Raw genomic sequence first — 13,169 nt, forward strand, 5'->3', positions numbered from 1 at the left:
TAGCTGTGTGGTGTCTCTTCTATGTGAATTGCACCAACTCAATAACCGTGTCTCTCCTACGTGTGGTGCACCAACTCCATCACAATGTCTCTCCTACGTGTGGTGCACCAACTCCATCGTGTCTCTCCTACGTGTGGTGCACTAACTCCATTACAATGTCTCTCCTACGTGTGGTGCACCAACACCATCACAATGTCTCTCCTACGTGTGGTGCACCAACTCCAGCGTGTCTCTCCTACATTTGGTGCACCAACACCATAACAATGTCTCTCCTACGTGTGGTGCACCAACTCCATTGTGTCTCTCCAACATGTGGTGCACCAACACCATCACAATGTCTCTCCTACGTGTGGTGCACCAACTCCATCATGTCTCTCCTACGTGTGGTGCACCAACTCCACCGTGTCTCTCCTATGTGTGGTGCACCAACACCATCACAATGTCTTTCCTACGTGTGGTGCACCAACTCCAGCTTGTCTCTCCTACGTGTGGTGCACCAACTCCATCGTGTCTCTCCTACGTGTGGTGCACCAACTCCATCATGTCTCTCCTACGTGTGGTGCACCAACTCCATCATGTCTCTCCTATGTGTGGTGCACCAACTCCACCGTGTCTCTCATACGTGTTGAGCTCCAACTCCATCACAATGTCTCTCCTACGTGTGATGCACCAACACCATCACAATGTCTCACCTACGTGTGGTGCACCAACTCCACTGTGTCTCTCCTACGTGTGGTGCACCAACACCATCACAATGTCTCTCCTACGTGTGGTGCTCCAACTCCATCACGATGTCTCTCCTACGCGTGGTGCACCAACACCATCACAATGTCTCTCCTATGTGTGGTGCTCCAACTCCATCACAATGTCTCTCCTATGTGTGGTGCTCCAACTCCATCACAATGTCTCTCCTATGTGTGGTGCACCAACTCTGTCACAATGTCTCTCCTACGTGTGGTGCACCAACTCTGACACAATGTCTTTCCTACGTGTGGTGCACCAACTCTGTCACAATGTCTCTCCTACGTATGGTGCACCAACTCTGTCACAATGTCTCTCCTACGTGTGGTGCACCAACTCCATCACAATGTCTCTCCTACGTGTGGTGCACCAACTCCATCGTGTCTCTCCTACGTGTGGTGCACCAACACCATCACAATGTCTCTCCTACGTGTGGTGCACCAACACCATCACAATGTCTCTCCGACGTGTGGTGCACCAATACCATCACAATGTCTCTCCTACGTGTGGTGCACCAACACCATTGTGTCTCTCCTACGTGTGGTGCACCAACACCATTGTGTCTCTCCTATGTGTGGTGCACCAACTCTGTCACAATGTCTCTCCTACGTGTGGTGCACCAACTCTGTCTCCATGTCTTTCCTACGTGTGGTGCACCAACTCTGTCACAATGTCTCTCCTACGTGGGGTGCACTAACTCTGTCACAATGTCTCTCCTATGTGTGGTGCACCAACTCCATTGTGTCTCTCCTACGTGTGGTGCACCAACACCATCACAATGTCTCTCCTATGTGTGGTGCACCAACTCCATCGTGTCTCTCCTACGTGTGGTGCACCAACACCATTGTGTCTCTCCTACGTGTGGTGCACCAACACCATTGTGTCTCTCCTATGTGTGGTGCACCAACTCTGTCACAATGTCTCTCCTACGTGTGGTGCACCAACTCTGTCAACATGTCTCTCCTACGTGTGGTGCACCAACTCTGTCACAATGTCTCTCCTACGTGGGGTGCACTAACTCTGTCACAATGTCTCTCCTATGTGTGGTGCACCAACACCATCACAATGTCTCGCCTATGTGTGGTGCACCAACTCCATCGTGTCTCTCCTACGTGTGGTGCACCAACACCATCACAATGTCTCTCCTATGTGTAGTGCATCACAGCTAAGATCTCTCAAGGCTGTACGTCATACAAATGAAATATTTCAGTCACATAATCAGCATAAAAAAAACAGTTAAAAAATGTCTGTCTTTACCAAACAAATCAATACATTTGCATAATATTTGTACAACATTTAGTTGGCTAGTGAATCACTAGTTGGACAAGTCCGGTGCACAGCCCAGTTTCCGGATCCCTGCTAGTGATCTGCACCTGCGTGTTGCATCAGTCGTCGTCAGAGAAGATAGCAGCAATCTTGTAGACACTGTCTGGAATAGCTGGAAACATATTGGTGGCATTACCAAGCAGCAAATTATTCTGTTTGGACTTGAACAGCTGGCATTGTTGCAGGATCTGCTGGCCCTTTCCCTTCTGAATGTTTTCATTTGCAGTGCTGAGGACATCATCCCCTTCCTGTCTCTCCCTCCACTTGTGAGAATCCCAATCCAAATGGGCTAAGGTGCATGCATCTTCCAGCAGTGCTACCCTAGAAGTCATCTTAATAGCTCACAAATAACATAGCAACACTTTAGAATAAAGGGAAAACTCCATTTCCAAACATTTTTGGTCTTCATGTAGACCAGAATTAGAGTCCTGTCCTCATCAGCCAGGATATGTCCGCATCACAGATGCTGTGTGATTTACAGATCACCTAATGTGCGTCACACAATGCTGGCTGCAGGAAAAGCGAATACTTTCATATCCGGTTATCAGCAAAAATCAAATCTCATTAAAATCAGATCTTTTCCTCCATTATAACATATGTTAATCACCTTGTTGGTGTTCTGTGTATCGGAGTCAGTGTAATGTGTCGACTCCATATAAATCTGTTAATCTCCGTGGTAGCTGAATTGTGTTAAATGAACATAAATCAAATTCTAAAATAAAATCCTACAGGTCATTAATAAGTCAACAGGAAGTATGTACAAAACAAGCCACAACTGTTTCCACACCACAGCCATATTCACTATACTGGGTACATTCACTAATTCACATACACTTTCAAAATAGTTTTCAACATTTTCAATATGGCTGCTATGACAGTTTTGTTATAAACCAAAATTGTGACCAAAATATAGAGCCATCATTGCTGAGATCATCCACATACAGTCTTATAACCCCACTGACCTTGGAGGAGATGTCTAAAATGTCCAAGTTGATGACAGGTGGAATAAGATCAATGACATAACCTAACTTGAACATTGGCTATTCTTATTTGTAACGTAACCGTAATATCATCATTTCTTTTCTCACATCAATGTATTTGAGAAGCACTCAAAACAGATATCCAGAGAAAGAAGAATGAATACATCAGTGAGTTCTCTAGGTAAGCTCCAACATATTCAGCATCCTATGACTTCCAGTGATGATGACATTGTCTTCAGGCGTGGTCCTCAAATACATCATCTTCATCTACATGCCTGACTCGATACTCAGCCAGCACATAGAACATGATGGCCACTACCAACATAGTCATCAGCATGTACAGCTTGGCCGACACACACATGAACGTTCCGCAGCAGAATGCGATGGTGAGGCCCAGGCTCTGGAGCAGGCGGTAGTTGGCAAATGCTATATCCGGCTCATCTACACAGGTTAGACAGATGAGAGCTGTAACAAAGAGATTGACCTCTTCTGTAACCATGTTAAAGGGCTACAATTTTACAAGATGGTTCACAGATGCAATATGAACTATTTATAATCATTCAGAAATAAGATATAGGTTTCAGCAAACTTAGTGACAATGAAATTTCAAATCTATAGAAGTCTTAAATGGTCTAGAAGACAGGTGATAATGACCTGTCATCACTTGTCATCAATAACATGAAATTATGAATACATGTATACCTGTAAAGCAGTACCATTTCATTCAGTTTACAAAACGATTTTTCATTGACCGTTGACAAAGTTCTCTACTCAGCGAAAAGCCTTCAATGAAGGGCTTTGAGAACCTTATGTGTAGAAGGCCCTACCCTAATTATGATATATGCTGATATATGTGTTTGATGATGAAAGTGAATTTTGGCTATAATTGATAGAAGTGACAGGTATGTCAAGAGAAATCCCCAATGCCATTGAGGTTGATACATCACGACATAGCTTGGACGTGCTTAGTGTCATAACCAATGCCAGGAACAATGTCAAGAGAAATCCCCAATGCCATTGAGGTTGATACATCACGACATAGCTTGGACGTGGTCAGTGTCATAACCATTGCCAGGAACAATGTCAAGAGAAATCCCCAATGCCATTGAGGTTGATACATCACGACATAGAGTGTCACAACCAATGCCGGGAACAGTTGCTACTCATCATAAGAATATCCTAGTGACCTACCACTACTGCACATAGCAACCAACTGAAAAATATCTCTAGATATTGTTGCTAAAACAGTCACAACAAATTTGACAACCTTAACACTTCACTCAACCAATGTGAGGTATTGAACTCTCAGAACACTTACTGTTACACTGTGTCTGCCACACCGCGTCACAGATGCCCCATGCTCCGGCCAGGACAAAGAACAACACTGGGTGGTTGTCTGGTATCCATATAAGGAATCCGATCATGAGTGCAATGTGCATGATGCCACCAAATCCGAGCACCACCTCACGGGGGATCCGCTTCCCAGTTAGTGCCACCAAGATGGATCCCAGCATGCTGCAGATCCCCATAGTGATCATTGTGTAGCCCACATACTCCTCTCCAAGAGTGCATGTCACATAGTGCTGCAAGACAAACAAACATATTCACACCTCAAACACCTTCAGTGAGAGTATTAGATAGCTCCTCCATCTTGCTTAAGGTGTCTGTATCTTTTTTCTGTTTCTCATCTCCCTCCTGCTTGCCCTGAATTTTCGTTCCAACATGAAATATTGAAAAGTTTTCTTATCTTAATTTCCCTCACTGCTGTGGAAATTTATACCCTCATGTGACAAACAAGGTCAGCTTGATCTTTCTTCAGCTATATTTATAAAAAGTTCGCATCCAAAGCAAAGTGAATGGATCTAGATCATAAATTGATTTAAGCACTGTTATGAAGTGTTCTAAACTTTAAAATTTCATAAAACAAGTTGCACAATAAGTGAAAAACAATTTGTTTCTCCAAAATTTCGCCCGCCTGCACTCTTGCTGGTTGAAGTTGCAGAGGAGAAAGACATACAAAAACTATGGATGATCTTACAGGAATAAGAATGATGTCCATATTTAAACCAAGGGTCATAACTCCATTCAATAGGGATTGATGACTCCAACTTGATGGGCATAATAACTCTATTAAGGCCCCTGGCAAGGATTTTGTGACTAAAGTTGTAAGTTTTGATGTTTTTATTTTGTTAGCCTGTTGTTTTATGTCACAGTCAGCACAAATTCAAGTGTGGGCCAGGCAAACAAGTGATTGAAACAATGAATATGTCATCAGGGTATGATCTTGCACAATCAGTCATGTGACTGGGCCCGACCACATGTTGGCTGCCTCAATGAGGAATAAAGTGCTGGTGACCCAGGTCACAACCGAGTGTCAGACTTGGCAGTATCCTGAAAACTATACAGCGTCATACACAGCTAACAGTCCAGGTTGGAGTAAAGACTACAGCCACAATTATAAAAACTATTATCAAGTACTTTATTTACTTGATATGAACTTCCTATCATGGAGCTACCATGTAAAATTTCAGAGAAATATTTCCAATAGCTTTCCATTTGTCATTGTAACGGACTTTTGGCCAGTGGTAGGACTGCACTAAAGCCTTGATCCCACTCCCACCTGGCAGGGGATGTTACTGTTTGATAATAACACATCACTGCCCTACGGGGCTCTTTACACATCAAGTGATCTGTGCCCTCTGCTGCCCACCCAATGGGAGGCTGATATCATCCCTGGTATTTTGACCTCAGACAAGTCAACCAAAAATCTAATCAAATGGAGACCATGCCCTTGAGAATGTATGCCAACTTAGGTAAAGATCCATTCATAAGTACATTTTTCGCCGTATTAAACGCCCTACACCAATAACTAATATTTATCTTTTACAGTCTGTATTTTTTTTCTACATTACAAATTCCTTTTCAACAGAAAACAGTAGCATTATTTAGAAGGGGTGTATAACTGCCTTGTAACTATTATGAAAATGGTTTTAGGTTCATTGACGTTTGAACTGTTTCCTCAGGACCGCTCGATGTCTGAAGATAAATATAACTTGTTGTTTATGGTTTTAATAATGTAAATTTTCAAAGTGCTTAAGGCACTTATTACGATGAATACAATATGTACAACAATGTGCACATGCCAGGAGCCTGTTGGAGGTGTACACAGTTTCAGTGCCTGACGTCATTCTAGAACTGACCAAACACCTTACTGTATATGCAGTGTGAGTGTCCCAAAATAAAAACCCTAGTGAGTGAGTGAGTGAGTGAGTGAGTGAGTGAGTGAGTGAGTGAGTGAGTGAGTGAGGTTTTACAATGCTTTTAGCAATATTCTAGCAATATCAAGGTGGGGGACACCAGAAATGGACTTCACACATTGTACCCATGTGGGGAATCAAACACTTTAAACCACTACGCTACCCCACTGTCCTTACTTCATTGGAAGAAAGGATACACAAAACATAAACATTCTAAACAAATATCACATTGTTTTAGTAAATGAGGATAGATATTGGCTATAAATAGAACAGGGATTAACTTAACACTTGGTCCTTTGGCCCATGGTCAGCAGAAATAGGCTGCATGTGATATGACCAAAGGGCAAGTGAGCAATACACATACATCCATGGTTGGGTACAGTATTGTCATTACTTGTTTAGGAATCTAGCTATTTGATTGGTCAGCTACCATATTGTAAATACGTATACAAGACTCCTAGCAGAGCATAATGACTTCATAATGTTTGATGTGACCTCACTTGCTTGTCATGCCATAACTGATCCTCTTTGCATTTCGAGTTACCAAACTGAGTTACCAAAAGCCAAATGGCAATCACAAGATCTAACTGTCCTACACAAACATTTCACCCTAATATTTCTGTGACTTGTGAATTCATAATGAAAGCAGGGTGTACATGGTCTTACAAGTTCATGTATATACAACTTGATCTTAGGTATCATGGTGTACAAGGCTCATTCACCTCCTAAAACCCCCTACACCCTACAGTCATAGTGATATTGTTTTAGGGCCAATTCTTTTCAATACTAGCTGACTGTGTTTTCCAGCAGATATATTTTACTGATCATTCTCTGATGAAGTAAAGATTATTGCTTATGGCCCTTATGAATTTCTCAAACAGAAAACACTACTTAGTTGTAGCCAGGCCTGAAAGAAGAAGACAGAATGTGTGGTTACAGTATTGTTATACAAATCATTTTGGGAGGAAACAGATCCGACAGTGTCACATTTGGAGTAAAATATATTGGGCTGTCTCAGTTAATTGAAGATTCATTACCTGGTTAAAATCTGAATACATGAATCCTTGTTGTAGGCCAGTAAAAATTAGCAGAGGAATCAGCAGACGAAACGTTTTGTGGGTTACCATCTGACTGACATGGTCCACCAACATCTGAAACATAGAGAACACCATCAACAGTTCGAGCATCTGAAACATAGAGAACACCATCAACAGTTGGAGCATCTGAAACATAGAGAACACCATCAACAGATGGAGCAACTGAAACATAGAGAACACCATCAACAGTTGGAGCATCTGAAACATAGAGAACACCATCAACAGTTGGAGCATCTGAAACATAGAGAACACCATCAACAGTTCAAGCAACTGAAACATAGAGAACACCATCAACAGTTGGAGCAACTAAAACATAGAGAACACCATAAACAGATGGAGCATCTGAAACATAGAGAACACCATCAACAGATGGAGCATCTGAAACATAGAGAACACCATCAACAGTTGGAGCATCTGAAACATAGAGAACACCATCAACAGTTGGAGCATCTGAAACATAGAGAACATCATAAACAGTTGGAGCATCTGAAACATAGAGAACACCATCAACAGTTGGAGCATCTGAAACATAGAGAACACCATCAACAGTTGGAGCAACTAAAACATAGAGAACACCATCAACAGATGGAGCATCTGAAACATAGAGAACACCATCAACAGTTGGAGCAACTAAAACATAGAGAACACCATCAACAGTTCGAGCATCTGAAACATAGAGAACACCATCAACAGTTGGAGCATCTGAAACATAGAGAACACCATCAACAGTTGGAGCAACTAAAACATAGAGAACACCATCAACAGATGGAGCAACTGAAACATAGAGAACACCATCAACAGATGGAGCATCTGAAACATAGAGAACACCATCAACAGTTGAAGCAACTAAAACATAGAGAACACCATAAACAGATGGAGCATCTGAAACATAGAGAATATATATTATACTTCTGTTATGCGTCGCCAATGTAAGTTAAAGTTTTCATTGCACCCAAAGAGCTGTTGAACAGCGAAAGATCTTGTGTGGATAAAGGAGTTTTGACAAGCACGAATAACTGGACTGTTTTTTTCTATATTAAATACTTATACACCTGATGAAATTCCCTGTTTATAAATATATATGTAAATAAAATATATAAAATATATATATATATTTGTCCCCAAACCACTTACAAAAACCCTCATTTTAATCACATAGCTATAAGGTTTTATTATTTTCACTTCGGAACATTTCTGAATTTGGGTACAATTAACATATCAACCTTAAGAATGAACAATTCCTTACAATAGCTTACATGAATCAGAATATCATAGACATTTCTTGAAAGTTGAAACTGAAAAAAATCTGATGTTCCAATATAAGCCAATGTTTGTACTGTATGGGCAATAAATGAGTATATCATCAAATGCATCAGACAGAACATTATGCAAGTAGATGAGGCGTGAGAGAAAAACATCCACTATTTACAGAAGAGTTATGGGAGCAATCCTCCATGGCTAAGATAAACATCACAATCAAATCTGGTAGCTTGGCCTGCATCAAAGTCTTTGTACGAACATGTAATTGGATAATTGTGGGTTTATTACAAATCTGATGAAAATTGGTCGATACAATTTCTCCATTACACCTAAATCATTGGGTATGATTGGATTACTGATGACAGTTAATGTCATTTTCCAAGTCTATTTAGAGGCAAGGTGGCTACACAACCCAGCATCAGTAATGACATTAACAACTCAAAGACTTCTGCTTCTTGTCCATAACAAAATACTACACTTAAAGTGCGGATGTCTAGTCGGTATTAGATAGTTTACAGTGTTTAATACAAGGATATACTGTGATTCATTGACAGTAAAAAAGGACAGACATAAAACTTAACACTTTCCATAATGAAATGGAAGAGTCATCTCCCATATCCAGGACATTGCTGCTCAGTGGCATTGCTGATTGTAATCAAACTGTCTATGACCACACCTAGCATACCCATGCATGTCAGGTAATATAGACTTGTATTCTATGCTATTGTAAAATGAAACCAGATTATTACAAAACAAAATTGATATAAACCTGTCTGCACTATCATGAAGGACCTTGTGTTATAGAGGTAAAACCATTCCTGGCTACCTGGGGCAATACCATTCCTGGCTATCCGGGACAAAGTCATTCCTGGCTATCCAGGACAAAACAATTCCTAGCTACCTGGGTGGAAACAATTCCTGGCTACCTGGGGCAAAACAATTCCTGGCTACCTAGGGTGAAACCGTTCCGGGCTATCTGGGGCAAAACAATTCCTGGCTACCTAGGGTGAAACCGTTCCTGGCTATCTGGGGTGAAACAATTCCTGGCTACCTGGGGTGAAACCATTCCTGGCTACCTGGGGCAGAACCATTCATGGCTACCTGTGGTGAAACCATTCCTGGCTAACAGGGGCAAAACAATTCCTGGCTATCTGGGGCAAAACAATTTATGGCTACCTGGGGCAAAACAATTTATGGCTACCTGGGGCAATACCATTCATGGATATCTGGGGCAAAACTATTCCTGGCTATCTGGGGCAAAACAATTTATGGCTACCTGGGGCAATACCATTCATGGCTATCTGGGGCAAAACTATTCATGGCTACCCAGGGCAAATCCATTCCTGGCTATCTGGGGCAAAACAATTCCTGGCTACCTGGGGTGAAACCATTCCTGCCTACCCTGAGTAAAACCATTCCTGGCTACCTGGGGCAAAACAATTCCTAGCTACCTGGGATGAATCCATTCATGGCTACCTGGGGTGAAACCATTCCTGGCTACCCCGGGCAAAAACATTCCTGGCTACCCCGGGCAAAAACATTCAAGGCTACCTGGGGCAAAACCATTCATGGCTACCTGGGGCAAAACAATTCCTGGTTACCTGGGGTGAAACAATTCAAGGCTACCTGGGGCAAAACCATTCATGGCTACCTGGGGCAAAACAATTCACGGCTACCTGGGGCAAAACCATTCATGGCTACCTTGGGCAAAACAATTCCTGGCAACCTGGGGCAAAACCATTTATGGCTACCTGGGGTGAAACCATTCATGGCTACCTGGCAAAACCATTCATGGCTACCTGGGGTGAAACAATTCACGACTACCTGGGGCAAAACCATTTATGATTACCTTGGATGAAAACATTCACGGCTACCTGGGGCAAAACAGTTCATGGCTACCTGGGGCAAAACAATTCACGGCTACCTGGGGCAAAACCATTCATGGCTACCTTGGGCAAAACAATTCCTGGCAACCTGGGGCAAAACCATTTATGGCTACCTGGGGTGAAACCATTCACGGCTACCTAGGGCAAAACAATTCATGTGTATCTGGGGTGAAACCATTCCTGGCTATCTAGGGCAATACCATTCTTGGCTATCTGGGGTGAAACCATTCATGCCTACCTGTGGTGCAACCATTCATGGCTATCTGGAGCAAAACTATTCATGGCTACCCAGGGCAAATCCATTTCTGGCTACCTGGGGCAAAACCATTCATGCCTACCTGTGGTGCAACCATTCATGGCTATCTGGGGCAAAACAATTCATGGCTACCCAGGGCAAATCCATTCCTGGCTACCTGGGGCAAAACCATTCATAGCTACCTGTGGTGAAACCATTCCTGGCTAACAGGGGCAAAACAATTTATGGCTACCTGGGGCAATACCAGTCATGGCTACCCAGGGCAATACCAGTCATGGCTCCCCGGGGCGAAACCATTCCTGGCTACCTGCGGCAAAACCATTCCTGGCTACCCGGGGCAAAATAATTCATGGCTACCCGGGGCAAAACCATTCCTGGCTTCCTGGATACAACAATGCCCTTGCATGAACTAACCATGAAGCAAAGACAATTTATCCTCTTATTCCTTTCATATGTGAATGTGGTATCAGCTTAGAATGTCTCCAGGCCACTGGTTCCCACCCACTGTACTTAAACTGAAACTAATGACATTGTCTCTTCTCCATCTCTACTAGAGTGCACTGGGATCTTCATCATTCTGCACTATTTTGGCAATAAAGCATATTCAAGAAAAAACCAGGATGGGGCATATCGTTTTGTTTGGGATGGTACACTATCCTTACTGATAAATGTTACAATACATTGATGTAAAAACAAACATTGTTAAGAATCACACAAACTATTAGTGCTAATCCACTCCTATCAAGTCAACCAACCAGAAGTTATTACAAATTATGTTTACTCACCACTCTGAATATCGGTGGAGGATCAAACCCAGGTTTTTATCATGGCATCATTTGCCATTTTTTGCAGCTGTTCACACTGAACCATATCTAATGTCTACTCATCTTTTATGCAAACTCTAAACAGCTCAAGTCATGTGAAAGGCATAACATCTGAACTCTTAAAGCTGCTGAGCAGCTGTGAAGGACAAACACATATTTGTTGTAATAGACAAAAAAGAATAACTCCAGCAGGAATTTTGTGCCCCCTGGGTGATTAATAAATGAATTCCTGTGCACCACTACAACAATAAACAAATTGTAGTGTTTGATTGGCTAGCACGGCACATGGCAAGAGTCTGGGAGGTTGGGGCAACAAATCCTCTGGAATAACATCCCCACTCTTGTCACACATCATTCTTTCATTGATTAAAAATATCCTGGAACATTAATCCAAATATTGACAGCATCTCTGGGAGAGCAGAGAATTAATCCTTGTTTTAGACTGGTGCTACCAGTCACGGCATAACACCAAGTATATCAATTACTGGGCAGAGTCATGGTGAAATATGTGAAAGGATGTACAGGAGCGCAATGTTGGCCTAATGTGTGATATATTTCATCTATCAATGCAAGTGCGCCTCCATTAACAAGTTGTGTAGTCATTAGAGGTGGTGTGCTGCTTCCACACACGCTGGCCAGTCCCAGGGGACCAGCTACATCACAGCTAAAAGTCTTCACGCTGCTATGGCAAGTGTCCAAATATGGTCGTATTTATTGGGATTTCGTTTTCCGAGCTGCAAATAGATAAGTCTTATGTATGTGAAACAGTCTTCATGAACACACAGATTTAGCCCCATGCACAGCCTGCTGACCCAATGAAATCAATTGGTAAAGGCCAGCGTTTATACTTCTCTTAAGTTTTGTGCATTTCCAAAGTTGATTTCAGCCTTGACAGTTTCATTTCAGAGAAATGCGTCTGTCAATAGTGTTGTTCAGGGCCTTATTTTCAAATCTCTACAATAGTAGACCGATCCCTCTATCTTTTCTTCTTCCAGGACATAAACCCATGGCGCTTACATTCAATGCAGTTTGGTGTCATTTTTTAACATATATACCAGCATTGTTCACTGGGTTGTGCTGCAGCCACCTTCAGTACAGGAGTCGGGACTCAACATGGCATTACAGCAGCCTGCAGCTGACCTCCTGTAACTGAGAAAGCAGAGCCTGACAAGGCTGATGATGAAACACTACAGTCTGTATTGACTGTTGGTGAAGCTGCATATAGCCGTCATGCCTGTTGGTGAAACTGCAAAGAGCCTGTCATGCCTGTTGGTGAAACTGTACAGAGCCTGTCATGCCTGTTGGTGAAACTGTACAGAGGCTGTCATGCCTGTTTGGGAAGCTGTACAGAGCCTGTCATGACTATTGGTGAAACTGCACAGAGCCTGTCATGACTGTTGGTGAAGCTGTACAGAGCCTGTCATGCCTGTTTGGGAAGCTGTACAGAGCCTGTCATGCCTGTTGGTGAAACTGTACAGAGCCTGTCATGACTGTTGGTGAAGCTGTACAGAGCCTGTCATGCTGGTGAAACTGAGCCGATTA

At 42.5% G+C, this 13,169-nt stretch overlaps 2 protein-coding genes across 3 annotated transcripts in view; one reads left to right on the forward strand and one right to left on the reverse strand.

The window, feature by feature from the left end:
* Positions 1-1,099: 1,099 nt before the first annotated feature.
* LOC139447503 (protein unc-93 homolog A-like) overlaps positions 1,100-13,169 on the reverse strand; it is a 72,205-nt gene continuing 60,135 nt past the window's right edge. For both annotated transcript variants that reach the window (XM_071228904.1, XM_071228905.1), the window contains exons 3-5: positions 7,342-7,455; positions 4,366-4,630; positions 1,100-3,512 (exon numbers count right to left, since the gene is read on the reverse strand). In XM_071228904.1, the coding sequence (XP_071085005.1) occupies positions 3,283-3,512; positions 4,366-4,630; positions 7,342-7,455 (609 nt within the window). In that variant the 3' untranslated portion in view covers positions 1,100-3,282. The remainder of the gene's footprint in view (positions 3,513-4,365; positions 4,631-7,341; positions 7,456-13,169) is intronic.
* LOC139447838 (putative cyclin-dependent serine/threonine-protein kinase DDB_G0272797/DDB_G0274007) lies at positions 7,477-9,616 on the forward strand (the record flags this gene model as incomplete). Its single annotated transcript, XM_071229315.1, has 2 exons — positions 7,477-8,330; positions 9,466-9,616. Coding segments are annotated over 2 exons (1,005 nt in total), but the record flags the coding sequence as incomplete, so codon positions are not given.

The sequence above is a fragment of the Haliotis cracherodii genome, unplaced genomic scaffold (genome assembly GCF_022045235.1).
Source record: "Haliotis cracherodii isolate W230 unplaced genomic scaffold, xgHalCrac1.p SCAF_7, whole genome shotgun sequence".
NCBI lineage: Eukaryota > Metazoa > Mollusca > Gastropoda > Lepetellida > Haliotidae > Haliotis > Haliotis cracherodii.